At 31.3% G+C, this 13722-nt stretch overlaps 1 protein-coding gene across 8 annotated transcripts in view; it reads right to left on the minus strand.

Moving 5' to 3' along the window:
- The window catches only part of LOC145750684 (uncharacterized), a 60501-nt gene that overhangs the window by 28889 nt on the left and 17890 nt on the right, over positions 1 to 13722 (minus strand). For all 8 annotated transcript variants that reach the window (XM_082566766.1, XM_082566772.1, XM_082566765.1 and 5 more), the window contains 41 exons: positions 13426 to 13605; positions 13132 to 13330; positions 12732 to 13025; positions 12429 to 12653; positions 12202 to 12321; positions 11905 to 12113; positions 11694 to 11778; positions 11406 to 11573; positions 11162 to 11305; positions 10782 to 11054; positions 10522 to 10695; positions 10198 to 10397; positions 9884 to 10043; positions 9426 to 9645; positions 9177 to 9326; positions 8945 to 9070; positions 8708 to 8858; positions 8509 to 8644; positions 8179 to 8298; positions 7979 to 8101; positions 7722 to 7844; positions 7398 to 7492; positions 7078 to 7252; positions 6815 to 6998; positions 6463 to 6572; positions 6213 to 6320; positions 5890 to 6060; positions 5445 to 5720; positions 3709 to 5298; positions 3313 to 3570; positions 2997 to 3239; positions 2689 to 2910; positions 2485 to 2596; positions 2219 to 2323; positions 1891 to 2107; positions 1586 to 1765; positions 1293 to 1491; positions 893 to 1186; positions 587 to 811; positions 307 to 426; positions 32 to 240 (listed from right to left, as the gene is read on the minus strand). In XM_082566766.1, coding sequence (XP_082422892.1) covers positions 32 to 240; positions 307 to 426; positions 587 to 811; positions 893 to 1186; positions 1293 to 1491; positions 1586 to 1765; positions 1891 to 2107; positions 2219 to 2323; positions 2485 to 2596; positions 2689 to 2910; positions 2997 to 3239; positions 3313 to 3570; positions 3709 to 5298; positions 5445 to 5720; positions 5890 to 6060; positions 6213 to 6320; positions 6463 to 6572; positions 6815 to 6998; positions 7078 to 7252; positions 7398 to 7492; positions 7722 to 7844; positions 7979 to 8101; positions 8179 to 8298; positions 8509 to 8644; positions 8708 to 8858; positions 8945 to 9070; positions 9177 to 9326; positions 9426 to 9645; positions 9884 to 10043; positions 10198 to 10397; positions 10522 to 10695; positions 10782 to 11054; positions 11162 to 11305; positions 11406 to 11573; positions 11694 to 11778; positions 11905 to 12113; positions 12202 to 12321; positions 12429 to 12653; positions 12732 to 13025; positions 13132 to 13330; positions 13426 to 13605 — 8673 coding nt within the window. The remainder of the gene's footprint in view (positions 1 to 31; positions 241 to 306; positions 427 to 586; positions 812 to 892; positions 1187 to 1292; positions 1492 to 1585; positions 1766 to 1890; positions 2108 to 2218; positions 2324 to 2484; positions 2597 to 2688; positions 2911 to 2996; positions 3240 to 3312; positions 3571 to 3708; positions 5299 to 5444; positions 5721 to 5889; positions 6061 to 6212; positions 6321 to 6462; positions 6573 to 6814; positions 6999 to 7077; positions 7253 to 7397; positions 7493 to 7721; positions 7845 to 7978; positions 8102 to 8178; positions 8299 to 8508; positions 8645 to 8707; positions 8859 to 8944; positions 9071 to 9176; positions 9327 to 9425; positions 9646 to 9883; positions 10044 to 10197; positions 10398 to 10521; positions 10696 to 10781; positions 11055 to 11161; positions 11306 to 11405; positions 11574 to 11693; positions 11779 to 11904; positions 12114 to 12201; positions 12322 to 12428; positions 12654 to 12731; positions 13026 to 13131; positions 13331 to 13425; positions 13606 to 13722) is intronic.

Consider the following 13722-nt stretch of genomic DNA (forward strand, 5'->3'; position numbering starts at 1 on the left):
TAAAATTATAATAAATATTTTTGTTGTTTACCCTTCCAGAAGGATTGCCAATGTCCTGAGCTACAAAACCACTAAATGCAGTAGCATCCGTTAAAGATCCATCTTCGTTTGTTACTCTGCGAGTTCGTGCTTGTAAAGTAAATACACCAGGAGCAAAAATGGTAAAATATTCTCCAAGTCCATTGAATGTGTACAATTGCTGATCTATTGTAGTAATGTGAGGATCTCCCCAACAGAAATCTTAAGAAAATTTTGATGTTGCATTATTTTAGTAATTAAATTTAATAAACTTGTCATAAAACATACTTGGAATTCTTGGTCTATATCCTGAGCATGTTGCTGGCGGTCTTTGTCTTTGATAGAGATTGCAATAACCAGCAAAACCACTTTGAGCACAGCACTGTCTTCTTGGTATCAAATCACCATCTTTAAACACATTTAATTATACAAATATCATATCAAAATTTATTAACATTTAAATTAACATTTTTAAGATTAAAATTACCATTTTTAAGATTAAAATTACCATTTTCAAGATTAAAATTAACATTTTGTTTACATATACTTAAACTAAAAACAAACTTACCTAACGAGCTATTTAATTGATTTTCAAATGTTTGTTGATTAATAAATGCAAAAAAACGTCTGTTATCAACAACCGGTATTTGAAATCGCTCCTGTCTACTGAAAAAGGCACCAGATAATAAAGTACCAAAAAAAGCACCACGTGACCAAGAATTAGAGAAAAATCCTCGCAGACCATAACAGCAACGTGGCCCATTTCCATTAACCAATTGAAAACAGGTTTGTCCTGCAATAACATACCAATGTAATATTATTTCGACACTAAATTTCTTACATAGTTTATTAAAAGTTAATTTATTATACTTACCAAAGTCCAGATCCCATTCAGTTGTTGGAGCAGAGTTGAAACCAAACCCTGAATAAAATCTATTAATAATATCAAACCATCCATCTATAGATAACGTAAACCGGCGATCAAATATAGCTTGAATGGGTGAACAAGGACAAGGTTCTGTGGAAGGCACATAGGTGCTTGCACTATCTTCAACATACCAATTCAAACAACCACAAGCAGCAGATTGGGTTGATGTCTGTGTTGTAGGAGATAGATTGTAATAGTATTGTCCTTGCCGTGGTGATACTACTTGCATGTTCGTCATACCTTATATAAAATAATAATTTTACATCTGCTATTTGCTTATATTGCATTAATATAAACACAAAAAACTAATAAGCTGCATTAAACAACAGTAATCTAATTATATTACTAGTATTCTGTGTTCTTTGATCTGGTCGGTAATTTCCTTGTACTTCTATAAATGTTAAGTCACCGCCATTGGTAAAACCAATCACTCCGTTGTTTGAAGTTCTTAGTTCAGTATTCCACAAAAAGTCACAATCCATGTAAAGAAATATAACATATGTACTACATCCATCACTGGTTAGGATAGCTTGAAAAGTGCTTGGCTGTATAACAATACCACATAAAAATATTATTTCATAAACAAACTTTTTTAAAAATTTCGAAAATGCAACTTGATATTTGTTAAAATTTACTTACAAAATCTGTGTAGCCCGTTAAGAAATATGGATACATTACAACTTCTGACCAAGTTACTTTGTACACAAATATTGGATCAAATGATTGAGCACCATAAGTTGTTCTGATACGGTTTCTAACTTCATTTACTAAAACTTGTTGTGGTTGAGACAGAGTTGGTGTTCTTATTTTATCTATTGCCTGTTTTAAAATTAAGTCATGTAAAAAATTGCCAAGCAATAGTGTTAACCTTTATTTGTATAGCTTAATGAATTAAATTTTATGTTATTTTTTATTTTTGCCTCTAGGTGAACCATTAAAAATACCTGATAATAAACTCGACCATCATTTCGTATATTTGGATTAAAATCATCCCAAAATGGAGCAATGAGTGCTACATTACCAGTTCCTGAAAAACCCTCACTTCGAGGTCTATACAGAAATTGTACTCCTCTTGGTTGACTTCCCAAACTGATCAGTCCATTGGAAGTTGAACGAATTTCGTTAAAAGATCGATCACCAAAAGGAATTTGATATTCCAAACTAAAAAAAATTATTAGTAACACAATAGTTGTATAAATTATCGCATTATTTTTTGTTTCAACAATAACACAATTTCTATTGAAGTAAGCTTTATAAATAACAAGGTTTTACATAGTTGTTGATGAGACTGCATCATCCCGAACTGACATTAAAGTATCTCCTTCATTTACCCCAAATGGAATAAATATAATCTCTGCACATTTAAGTCCATCGCCACTAAAAATAAACATACATAAAAATACTTACAATTTTATATCAGTTTGGCATATAATATTTACACTAAAAAAACAACCACTCATTATTTGAACAATTTTGTAATTTCTTTGAATTTTTATATTCTATTACACAACTCTCAAAAAACAAAATTTTCAACTTACCTAAATCCTTCCATACAAGTACATACAAAAGACCCTTGAGTGTTAGTACAAATTGCATTATCTGCACAAGGATTTCCCGAACATTCATCAACATCAATACTGCAAGTTTCTCCTAAAAACATTAAAACAAAAATAAAAAAAGTAAACAAAAATCGTTTTGGTATAATAATAAGGCTTAAAAAATAGTAAAAAATATACTCTTACCTGTCCAACCCGCTTCACATATACAGGTAAATGAAGTAGATTGTTGATTTGAAAAACAATTTCCTTCGTTTTGACATGGATTTGACAAACAAGGATCCATTTGAAATTCGCAATATTTTCCAGTAAAAGAAGGAGCGCAATTACAAATTGTGTTTAAGCCATCGGGCGATGTACAATTTCCACCATTTATGCATGGACTTTGTGGAACACATGGATTTCTCACTTTTAAATAAAATAAGTTGATTAAAAGTACTTAAAATCTTTTGCATTAAAATAATAAATTATTTTCATATTTGCTAGTTACTTACAAACACATTCTTGGCCATTGCTACTTAAATCATATCCACTATCACATGTACAAATTGGAGAAACACCATTTGATGTGCACTGAGAATTTTCCATGCACGGGTTGGAATCACAGACATCTCCCAATCTACATATAAGTGCAGACACCCTTTCAGCATTTTCAAAACAGAAACAGGATCTTTCAAAGTTTCTTGATGGATCCAAAACACAGTACGAATTGGTGCATGATAAACTGCATTGTTCAACTGCAATAAAAAGAAAAAATTTTAGTCTCAATGCTTAGAGCCTATAAAAGTAGTTATATTTTACTATACAAACCTGTTAGTAGTTGTAATGTTTGAGACAGCATACATGCATCATTAGTTCGAACAGTTACAACATATCCAGTTCTAGCTACTAAATCTCTGATTGCAAATTCACCAGCAGTTCTTGCCATTGTAGAACTTTGATCATTATTTTGATTTGAATATTCAACAACCAAGTTAAGACTTTCACCAGGCAAAGGTGTGTAAGTTATGTTAACTACAATAATGTTAACACCTCTAAATAGTTCAGTAAATCCCAGAGTAGAACATGCTGTTATAAAAAAACATATGTTAACAAAAACTACTACAAAAACACAATTTAGTTTTAAATCAGCTTAAGTAAATCAACTTGAAACAAATCTATTTTTTATCAAAAATATTTACCGAAAAAATAATTTAGAAAACAAACCTAAAGTTGTGCTAGTTGTTTGCATAGTAGTTGTGTTTGCCATAGTAGTTTGCATTGCCATGGTTGTTGGTGCTATTGTTTCTGTAGGTCCCATCGTAATTGTGGTTGCCATTGTACTTGTAGTCACCATTGTTGTGTTTACCATTGTTTGGGTTGTAGCCATTGTACTTGCAGTTGCCATCGTTTGAGTAGTAGCTGATGTACTTGCAGTGGTCATTGTTTCTGTAGGTCCCATTGTACTTGCAGATGCCATTGTTCCTGTAGATTCCATTGTGCTTGTAGTTACCATTGTAGTGTTTGCCATTGTTGGGGTTGCAGCAATAGTACTTGTAGTTGCCATTGTTCTTGTAGTGCCCATTGTACTTGCAGTTGTCATTGTTCCTGTAGTGCCCATTGTACTTGCAGTTGCCATTGTTGCTGTAGTAGCTAGAGTACTTGCATTTGTCATTGTTACATTGTTGGCTAGGGTATTTGCATCTACCGTTGTATTTGCCATTGTTGCAGTTGCCATTGTTGCATTTGGGGCCATAGTGCTTGCAGTTGCCATTGTTCCTGTAGTGCCCATTGTACTTGCAGTTGTCATTGTTCCTGTAGTGCCCATTGTACTTGCAGTTGCCATTGTTGCTGTAGTAGCTAGAGTACTTGCATTTGTCATTGTTACGTTGTTGGCTAGGGTATTTGCATCTACCGTTGTATTTGCCATTGTTGCAGTTGCCATTGTTGCATTTGGGGCCATAGTGCTTGCAGTTGCCATTGTTCCTGTAGTGCCCATTGTACTTGCAGTTGTCATTGTTCCTGTAGTGCCCATTGTACTTGCAGTTGCCATTGTTGCTGTAGTAGCTAGAGTACTTGCATTTGTCATTGTTACGTTGTTGGCTAGGGTATTTGCATCTACCGTTGTATTTGCCATTGTTGCAGTTGCCATTGTTGCATTTGGGGCCATAGTGCTTGCAGTTGCCATTGTTCCTGTAGTGCCCATTGTACTTGCAGTTGTCATTGTTCCTGTAGTGCCCATTGTACTTGCAGTTGCCATTGTTGCTGTAGTAGCTAGAGTACTTGCATTTGTCATTGTTACGTTGTTGGCTAGGGTATTTGCATCTACCGTTGTATTTGCCATTGTTGCAGTTGCCATTGTTGCATTTGGGGCCATAGTGCTTGCAGTTGCCATTGTTCCTGTAGTGCCCATTGTACTAGCAATTGTCATTGTTGTAGTTGCCATTGTTCCTGTAGTAGCTAGGGTACTTGCATTTGTCATTGTTACATTGTTGGCTAGGGTATTTGCATCTACCGTTGTATTTGCCATTGTTGCAGTTGCCATTGTTGCATTTGGGGCTATGGTACTTGTAGCCATTGTTTCAGTTGCCATTGTTGCGTTTGTGACCATGGTACTTGTAATTGCCATTGCTTCAGTTGACATTGTTGCATTTGAGGCCATGGTACTTGTAGCCATTGTTGCATTTAAAGCCATAGTACTTGTAGCCATTGTTGCAGCTGTTGAAGTATTGTTTATGGCTTCAGTTGTATTCATTGTAAATGTAGTAGCCATAGTTGTGTTTTCATCAACTGGTGCTGGAGTAGTTGCTGCTGAATCTACAGGTGAACCAATATTATTTACTTATCTTTTTATTTGACATTTTTATTTCGGCATATATTATAAAAGTATTTAGTTCATTGCTATGTAGAAAAAACAAAAAATTATAATTTTTCTAAAAATGTTATCGTCAATAATTTTTTACCTAAAACTGTGCCATCAATTGTAGAAACAGCACTGGTTTGATTTGCACCCATGTGGTCAACTATAGTAACAGTCACCATAAAAGTATATGTTGTTGAAGTATTTAGTCCGGTAAATTCCTGAGTTATGTTCTCTCCTATTGGTTGTGGACTAATTTCAATTGAAGGCGAAGAAGTATTTGAACTTATAGTGTAAACAAGAGCTCGTCCAATTGATAAAAAACTTAAAGTTGCAGTAGTTCCAGATATTGCTATGTTTAATCCAACAATTCTAGGACCTGTAAAAGTAATTTGATTGATTTATAAATTTTTAGTAAAATTGATTATAAACTTGTATATAAAATATACTCAAAGGTTTTAAAATAAGATGTTTTTTTGACAAGTCAATTTTACATTTACTATATAATAGGTTTTGTTTAAAATAAAAATACAAAAGTTAAACTCTACTTGTTGTAAAAAGTGTTGCGCTGCTGTAATTTGTTAAAGTTTCTCCAAAAGATGCAGGCACCACGGCTCTAATTTTTACAGAGCAGATTGAGTTTGAAGTGAGATTTGATGCATTGATAGAAGTTGTATTATCAGCTGTCACAAATGCAGTTGCTGCTCCATTGCAAATAACTAAATTTGAAACAAAGCAAAACAATATGAAAATCAAAGTTGGTTTTAAATTAAAAAAAATAAAAATGCCAAATTAATATGTTTTGAAATTTAACATCAACTGTTTTGTTATTAAATGATTGGATTAAATATTTAATGAATTTCAAACTTGCCTAATGCCTGATATGTAATTGCATTCTCTGTTCCAGTAAATGTAAATGTAGCTGAGGTTGTTGTTAAACTAGTAACCTGTACCATACTTGGAGGTGGTGATGTAGATACTAAAAAATAAAAAATATAATGAAAATCAGGTACAAATAAAGCCAACTTTAATTTTTTTGAATAAATTATTTATTTATATTTAAATAAAAATTTATTTAAAAAAATGACTTGTCAAAAGAGAAAAAAAAAATTTGGGCCAACCTTCATTTACAGTCGCATTGGAAAAATTTCCATTAGCAAGATTGGCTCCAGCAAGAGTTACCACGATATTTCTATTAATAGCAGCTTCACCACTGGCTAAACTTCCTTGGCTTATAAACAAAATGCATATTTAGAAGTAAGCTACATTGTTATAGCTTTATTGTAACAAAAATTCTAATATATTTCGCTAATTAAAAAGTGGATAAGATAGCAAAATAAACTCTTGCCCAGCTTTTAGTAATTAGTAACTTATTCTGTTAAACCCAAAAATAAATGAATACCTATATAGTTGTAATACAGAAAAAATTTGCAATTTAGAACTAGGTAATCTAAAAAAAATAAAGATGAATACCTAAAAGAAAAAATGGTTACACTGCCAAAACTTCCAGTTCCCAAAACCTGATTAATTTGAATTAAAAATAAACTTTCAATTTGTGCTTTCAAACTGATAAATGCATCAGATGTTGGATTCAAAAGTTCAGTATCAAATACAGGTAAACTTGTTAACTCTACAGTAAAAGATTCCACAACCGGATCTAAAATAAATTAAGAAACAAACAAATTAAATTTATTTTATTTCCTTTAAAACCATTGAATTATTAAATAATATCAAACCTGTAGTAGCAGTGGCATTTGGTCCAAATGTAGAATTAACAGTAAAATTGTTTCCTTCAAAACTTGTAACACGAGCAGATAACGTATATTCAATGTCTGGATCGAGATTTTCTACAGTATAAACTCTTGATGTAAATCTTTCAGTCCTTGTAGATGTAGATGATGTTATCATAATCTAACAACAACCATAACAGTTAAAATTGGATTAAAATAATGTTTGACTGCATCAAAACCAAAGCAATCGGAATTTACATGAATTAAAGATATTATTTATTAGTATATTAAGTTTCAACAGATTTAAACACAAAAATAAAACACACTTCATATTCAGCATATGCCAATAAAGCATCAACCAGCACTGTTATTGTGTTTGCTGTAAAATCCGTAACAATAGGAGCTCTCAACATTGGTGTTTCTAAAAAAATTAAAAAAAAACTTTATGTTAAAATTTACATGTAAAAAAAAACCTTATTTAATTTTTTAAACTAATATATGCCGAATAATATTCATGTTACAAACATATTAGTTTTCTAGCTGAGTTTTATATAGTGTTTCTTTTAAAGAATTTTTGTTTTAAAGTTTTTCATTTCAAATTTTAAAAGAGCTAAAGTTTAACAGAATTTTAAAAATGTAATATAATTTACCTATACATGTTATTCCATCTCCACTGAAACCAATACCACAATCACATTCAAAGCTTCCAATTGTGTTTGTGCAATCAGCATTCATTCCACAGTTAGTAGTATTTAGCATACATTCATTAACGTCTGAATACAGCAAATGGTTATTTTTAATATTATTTAATTTGAGTTTATATTAAAAATTCAATAAAAGTGTAATAAGTATAGCAAGTATTAAAATGCACATTTAAAAAATGTGTTTTTTGTTTGTTTTATTTTACCGCTGCAGTTTAATCCATCTCCAGAGTATCCAACATTGCAAGTACAAGTAAATGATCCATTTGTGTTTGCGCAATTTGCATTAGCATCACAATTATGAGTATCAAGAACGCATTCATTTATATCTTAAAATGTTTAAAAAAAATTATATTAAATTTTGTTAAACCACTTCCAAATTAAAAAGTAGAGAATTGAAACCAACCTTCACACGTTGTTCCATTACCAGTATAACCAGGTAAACACTCACAAGTAAAACTTCCTTCTGTGTCTGTACAGTTTGCATTCACATCGCAGTTATTCAACGTTGAGTTACTACACTCATCTGTTGATTTAAAATTAAATTAAAGAAGTTTTAAAAAATAAAATAAAATTGTGTCTCACATATAGCTTTTTAATAAAACATAAAACAATTACGATTCCAAATGCTTTAGAAAATAACAATGAAGGTACAACTGTCATTAGTCATATTCAAATCAATTTCCTTGAATTGATTTTGTTTTATTTACACTGGCACCAACAACCAATGGCTTACCTATATTGGTGCAGCCGCCAGTGTCTTCATAACCAACATCGCAAATACACTCAAAGCCACCAATTGTGTTATTACAAACTGAGTTAGCAGCACATCCAGTGTTATTTCCTTCACACTCATTCAGATCTTCACATACCTTTGATTAAAACATTTTGTTATTTAGGTTTAAAACACTTGAAGAAATTAATGATAAACTTACAGTTCCATTTCCAGTGTAACCAGCTAGACACACACATTGAAAGGAACCAGAGGCTTCTCTACACTCATGTAAAGAAGTGCACATACTTAAAGAAGCATTTTGGCATTCAAGAATGTCCATACAAGTTCCATTTACAGATTGAAACCCAGGTCTAAAACAAACAAAATATTTTAACTATATTTCTTTATTTTAAAAATATTAATATAAACAACTAGTGTCTTTTCTTCGAATTTTTACCTGCAATCACATCTAAAAAAAGGCACCAAGTTGACACAAACTTCTGTTGTTGAACTACAATTGGCGGTTTCTAAAGCACATTCATTTTCATCAAAACAAGGCGCTGTTGCAGAAGCATTTACTGATCTAAGCAATAATCAATAAACATCAATTATTATCACATTTTTTTAGTTGACTAAAACATATAGTAAAAAATTTGCACTTATAATAAGATATTTGTAACAATATTTACCTGCTAAATCCATCATTACATTCACAAACAAATGTTCCTGCTGTGTTAAGACAGGTTGTATTTGCAGTACATGAATTATTCCCAGTTTCACATTCATTTATATCAAGACAAACACTACCATTTCTTTCGTATCCAGCATTACATTCACAACTAAAATAATTTGTTTTAAATAATTTTTTTTTCAAATCATTGAAGTTATATAATAAAAAATAATTCAATATTTGGTAAAAAGGGCAATTAAAAGGTTACCTGAAACTTCCGATATTGTTTTGACAAAATGAATTTGTAACATTAGCACAAGGGTCACTGCCACTACATTCGTCAATATCGTCACATAAAGTATTATCAGCAGTATTGACTGAAAATCCAGAAGTGCATGAACAAGTAAAGTTTCCATCATTCAGTGAGCAATTCTGTTGGCAAGGATTAGATGCACAGAAATCAATAACCGAACAATTCCGACCGTCACCTAAAAATTTTGTACATGAATATTAATATCGCTGACATTGTTTGGTAGTATTTGAACACTACTACTTTAAGTTATAAGTTTGACCATATCTTAGCATACTTAAATAGAATTAACTTTCGCCAAGCTAAAAACTGATCACCAAGTTAATAAATAGTCAGAATAATTCACAAACCCGAGACCACAATAAAATAGCATATATTTTTATAAAATCTCAAACAAAAAATATATGAATGCTTACCTTCCGTTCCTGGGGGACATGGCCCACATTCAAATCCAGTTGCTGGTGCAACAATATCAGTACAGGTAACATTAGGAAAACAGCCCATTTCCTCACAGTCATTTCTGTCTTGAGAACAGTCTAATCCACTCCAGGCCTCTGTGCAGTCACATGATACAATCTAAATTGTTATAGACATTTAAGTTTTTAAATTAAATTTTACAAAGCATTATCAATAATATTCTGCTTAAGTTCGTTATTGCAAAAGGAAAATAATAAATACAAAAACTGTTAAAAAAGTAATTTAAATATGTCATCTAAAGCAAAAAACTTACCATAACAGTTTCGGACTCTGAATTCTCCATTGTTTCATTCCAAAGACAAGTTCCATTATTTTGACACACACACAGCCTGATGTTAACTAGAACAGAACTTTCACCTGTTCTACTATCAACCGCTTCAATGTACAAAGCCTCATCAATTGTAATGTTATTCGCTTCTTCAGCAGTTGGAGTCCAAGAAATTAAACCAGTACCTTAAGATTTAAATAAAATAAAAACATACATAGTTTTGCACACTATAAAAACACAATTTATTGTTAGTTTTTTTAACTGTTTTCTTTAAGCTATTCATTATTAAACTAATGAATAAACACTTGCCATCTATTGTTATTCCTGCTATGGAGTTATTGGTTCGAATAGAGAGTGTTACAGTATCACCATCATCTATGTCAGTTCCATCTGCCTGAATTGTTCTAGATTCATTTACTCGAGCTTGGAAAAAGCCATCAACAAAAAATTCTCCAGAAATTGTTATATTAGGTGGGTTGTTAGCTACACAGTAATATTTTTTTATTTTTTATTATTTACAAAATAAAATATGTAATATTTTTTGAACATGGAGTTTTAAGAAAAATTACCAATGTTGTCCATTGCAGCAGATGAAGCCATTGAGTCGCCAAGAGATGCCTGGCCAATATCACTTCTATTAGTTGTAAGAGTGTCATACAAGCATGTAGTTGACAATGAACCATCCATTGTACAATTTGCTACAATCTGTTCAAACAAAGCTGTCCCATTTTGCGCGGCAACAAGTTCTTCCAAGAAGGGAGGCTCAGATGAATTGGTTGGATTGTAAAAAGCATAACTTTCATTACCATAATCAAATATACTTTCACTTTCTGATACTCTCCCTGAATTAAAATGTAATAGCTAATTTACAAAAAATTAACATAATACAATGTACACACAAGCCTTTCAATTTTTTTTTTACACAAAAAGAAAACTGATAAATACTTACATGATTCTCCAAATGCAAATAAAGGTCTTTCTAATAATGTTCCGTTCAAAATATCTAAAAACTCTGTCGGAATAAGACTATCATAGTCCAAAGTTGTTCCATTTCTAAATTGGAAATCATCTGTGAAGTTACCATTCCAAAATCCTTTATGAATAATTGAAACCAATTAATACATTACTGTAAGTCTAACAGCGTTAAACAAATTTAAAGTTTTTTATCTATTTTAAAACTATAAAAATCAAACCTAGCAACCCCCTTGCCACATTTCTTAAAGTAGATTCATCGCCAGTAAACTGAGGAGTTAAGATAAAGTTTGAAGAACTTAAACTCATAGAGGTTCCACTAGGAAAAGTTGCAGTGTAAGTTCCATTATCAGCAGATAAAGTAATGTTTGCAACAACAGTCTCCAGTGCTAAAATATATATATTATAAACATAAAAAAAATTATTTAAAACAAACTTACATATGTTTTATTGTATTCTACTTAATAAAAAAAACATGCTTAAAAAAAACTAATCAACATAGCACTTACTTCCTGTTATGTTGGGTGTTTCACCATCTACAGTAACAATTACTCCAGTTCCATCAGCATCATTATCATCCACAACAATTTGAAGCTATAAAAATTTTTTTTTAATTTTTATTGCTATCAATGTGATGTTAGTTTTTGTATTATTCAAACATAAATTTTAAAATTAGACTCCTATAAACTCAATTTTTTCATGTAATTATTTTATTTTTACCCTTCCAGAAGGATTGCCAATGTCTTGAGCTACAAAACCACTAAATGCAGTAGCATCCGTTAAAGATCCATCTTCATTTGTTACTCTGCGAGTTCGTGATTGTAAAGTAAATACACCAGGAGCAAAAATAGTAAAATATTCTCCAAGTCCATTGAATGTGTACAATTGCTGATCTATTGTAGTAATGTGAGGATCTCCCCAACAGAAGTCTTAAAAAAATTATATTTCATAAATAAAAGTTATCTATTTAAATTAAATAATTGTTAAAAATATTAAAAATTTTATTCGAAATCATACTTGGAATTCTTGGTCTATATCCCGAACATGAAGCAGAAGGTCTTCTTCTTTGATAAAGATTGCAGAAACCAGCAAAACCACTCTGAGCACAGCACTGTCTTCGTGGAATTAAATCACCATCTTTAAATATGGAGTACAGTTTAGAAAGTTAAATAATTGTATCTTAATACATTTTTAACTTATAACTCATTGTTACTTTAGTTTATATTTAAATTAAAAAAACTTACTTAGGGCACTATCCAATTGATTTTCAAAAGTTTGTCGATTAATAAATGCAAAAAAACGTCTGTTATCGATAACTGGTATTTGAAATCTTTCCTGTCTACTGAAAAAAGCACCAGATAATAAAGTACCAAAAAAAGCTCGTCGAGACCAAGAACTGGAAAAAGTTCCACTTAAACCATAACAACATCGTGGCCCATTTCCATTAACCAATTGAAAACAGTTTTGTCCTAATACAACATTAAATAACATAAGAAATTAAATCTTTTTAAATACAAATTCTGATCACACAGATTTATTATATTTACCCAAGTCCAGATCCCATTCAGTTGTTGGAGCAGAGTTGAAACCAAAATTTGAATAAAATCTATTAACAATATCAAACCAACCATCAATGGATAATGTAAACCGGCGATCAAATATAGCTTGAATGGGTGAACAAGGACAAGGTTCTGTGGAAGGCACATAGGTGCTTGCACTATCTTCAACATACCAATTCAAACAACCACAAGCAGCAGATTGGGTAGATGTCTGAGTTGTAGGAGATAGATTGTAATAGTATTGTCCTTGCCGTGGTGATACTACTTGCATGTTCGTCATATCTTATATAAAAGAATAATTTTACATCTGTTATTTGCTTATATTGCATTAATATAAACACATAAAACTAATAAGCTGCATTAAACAACAGCAATCTAATTAAATTACTAGTATCCTGTGTTCTTTGATCTGGTCGGTAATTTCCTTGTACTTCTATAAATGTTAAGTCACCGCCATTGGTAAAACCAATCACTCCGTTGTTTGAAGTTCTTAGTTCAGTATTCCACAAAAAGTCACAATCCATGTAAAGAAATATAATATATGTACTACATCCATCACTGGTTAGGATAGCTTGAAAAGTGCTTGGCTGTAAAACAATACCACATAAAAATAATATTTCATAAACAAACTTTGTTTAAAAATTTCGAAAATGCAACTTGATGTTTGTTAAAATTTACTTACAAAATCTGTGTAACCCGTTAAGAAATATGGATACATTACAACTTCTGACCAAGTTACTTTGTACACAAATATTGGATCAAATGATTGAGCGCCATAAGTTGTTCTGATACGGTTTCTAACTTCATCTACTAATACTTGTTGTGGTTGAGACAGAGTTGGTGTTCTTATTTTATCTATTGCCTGTTTTAAAATTAAGTCATGTAAAAAATTGCCAAGCAATAGTGTTAACCTTTATTTGTATAGCTTAATGAATTAAATTTTATGTTATTTTTTATTTTTGCCTCTAGGTGAACCAAT

Source organism: Corella eumyota, chromosome 4, assembly GCF_963082875.1.
Source record: "Corella eumyota chromosome 4, kaCorEumy4.1, whole genome shotgun sequence".
Lineage (NCBI taxonomy): Eukaryota > Metazoa > Chordata > Ascidiacea > Phlebobranchia > Corellidae > Corella > Corella eumyota.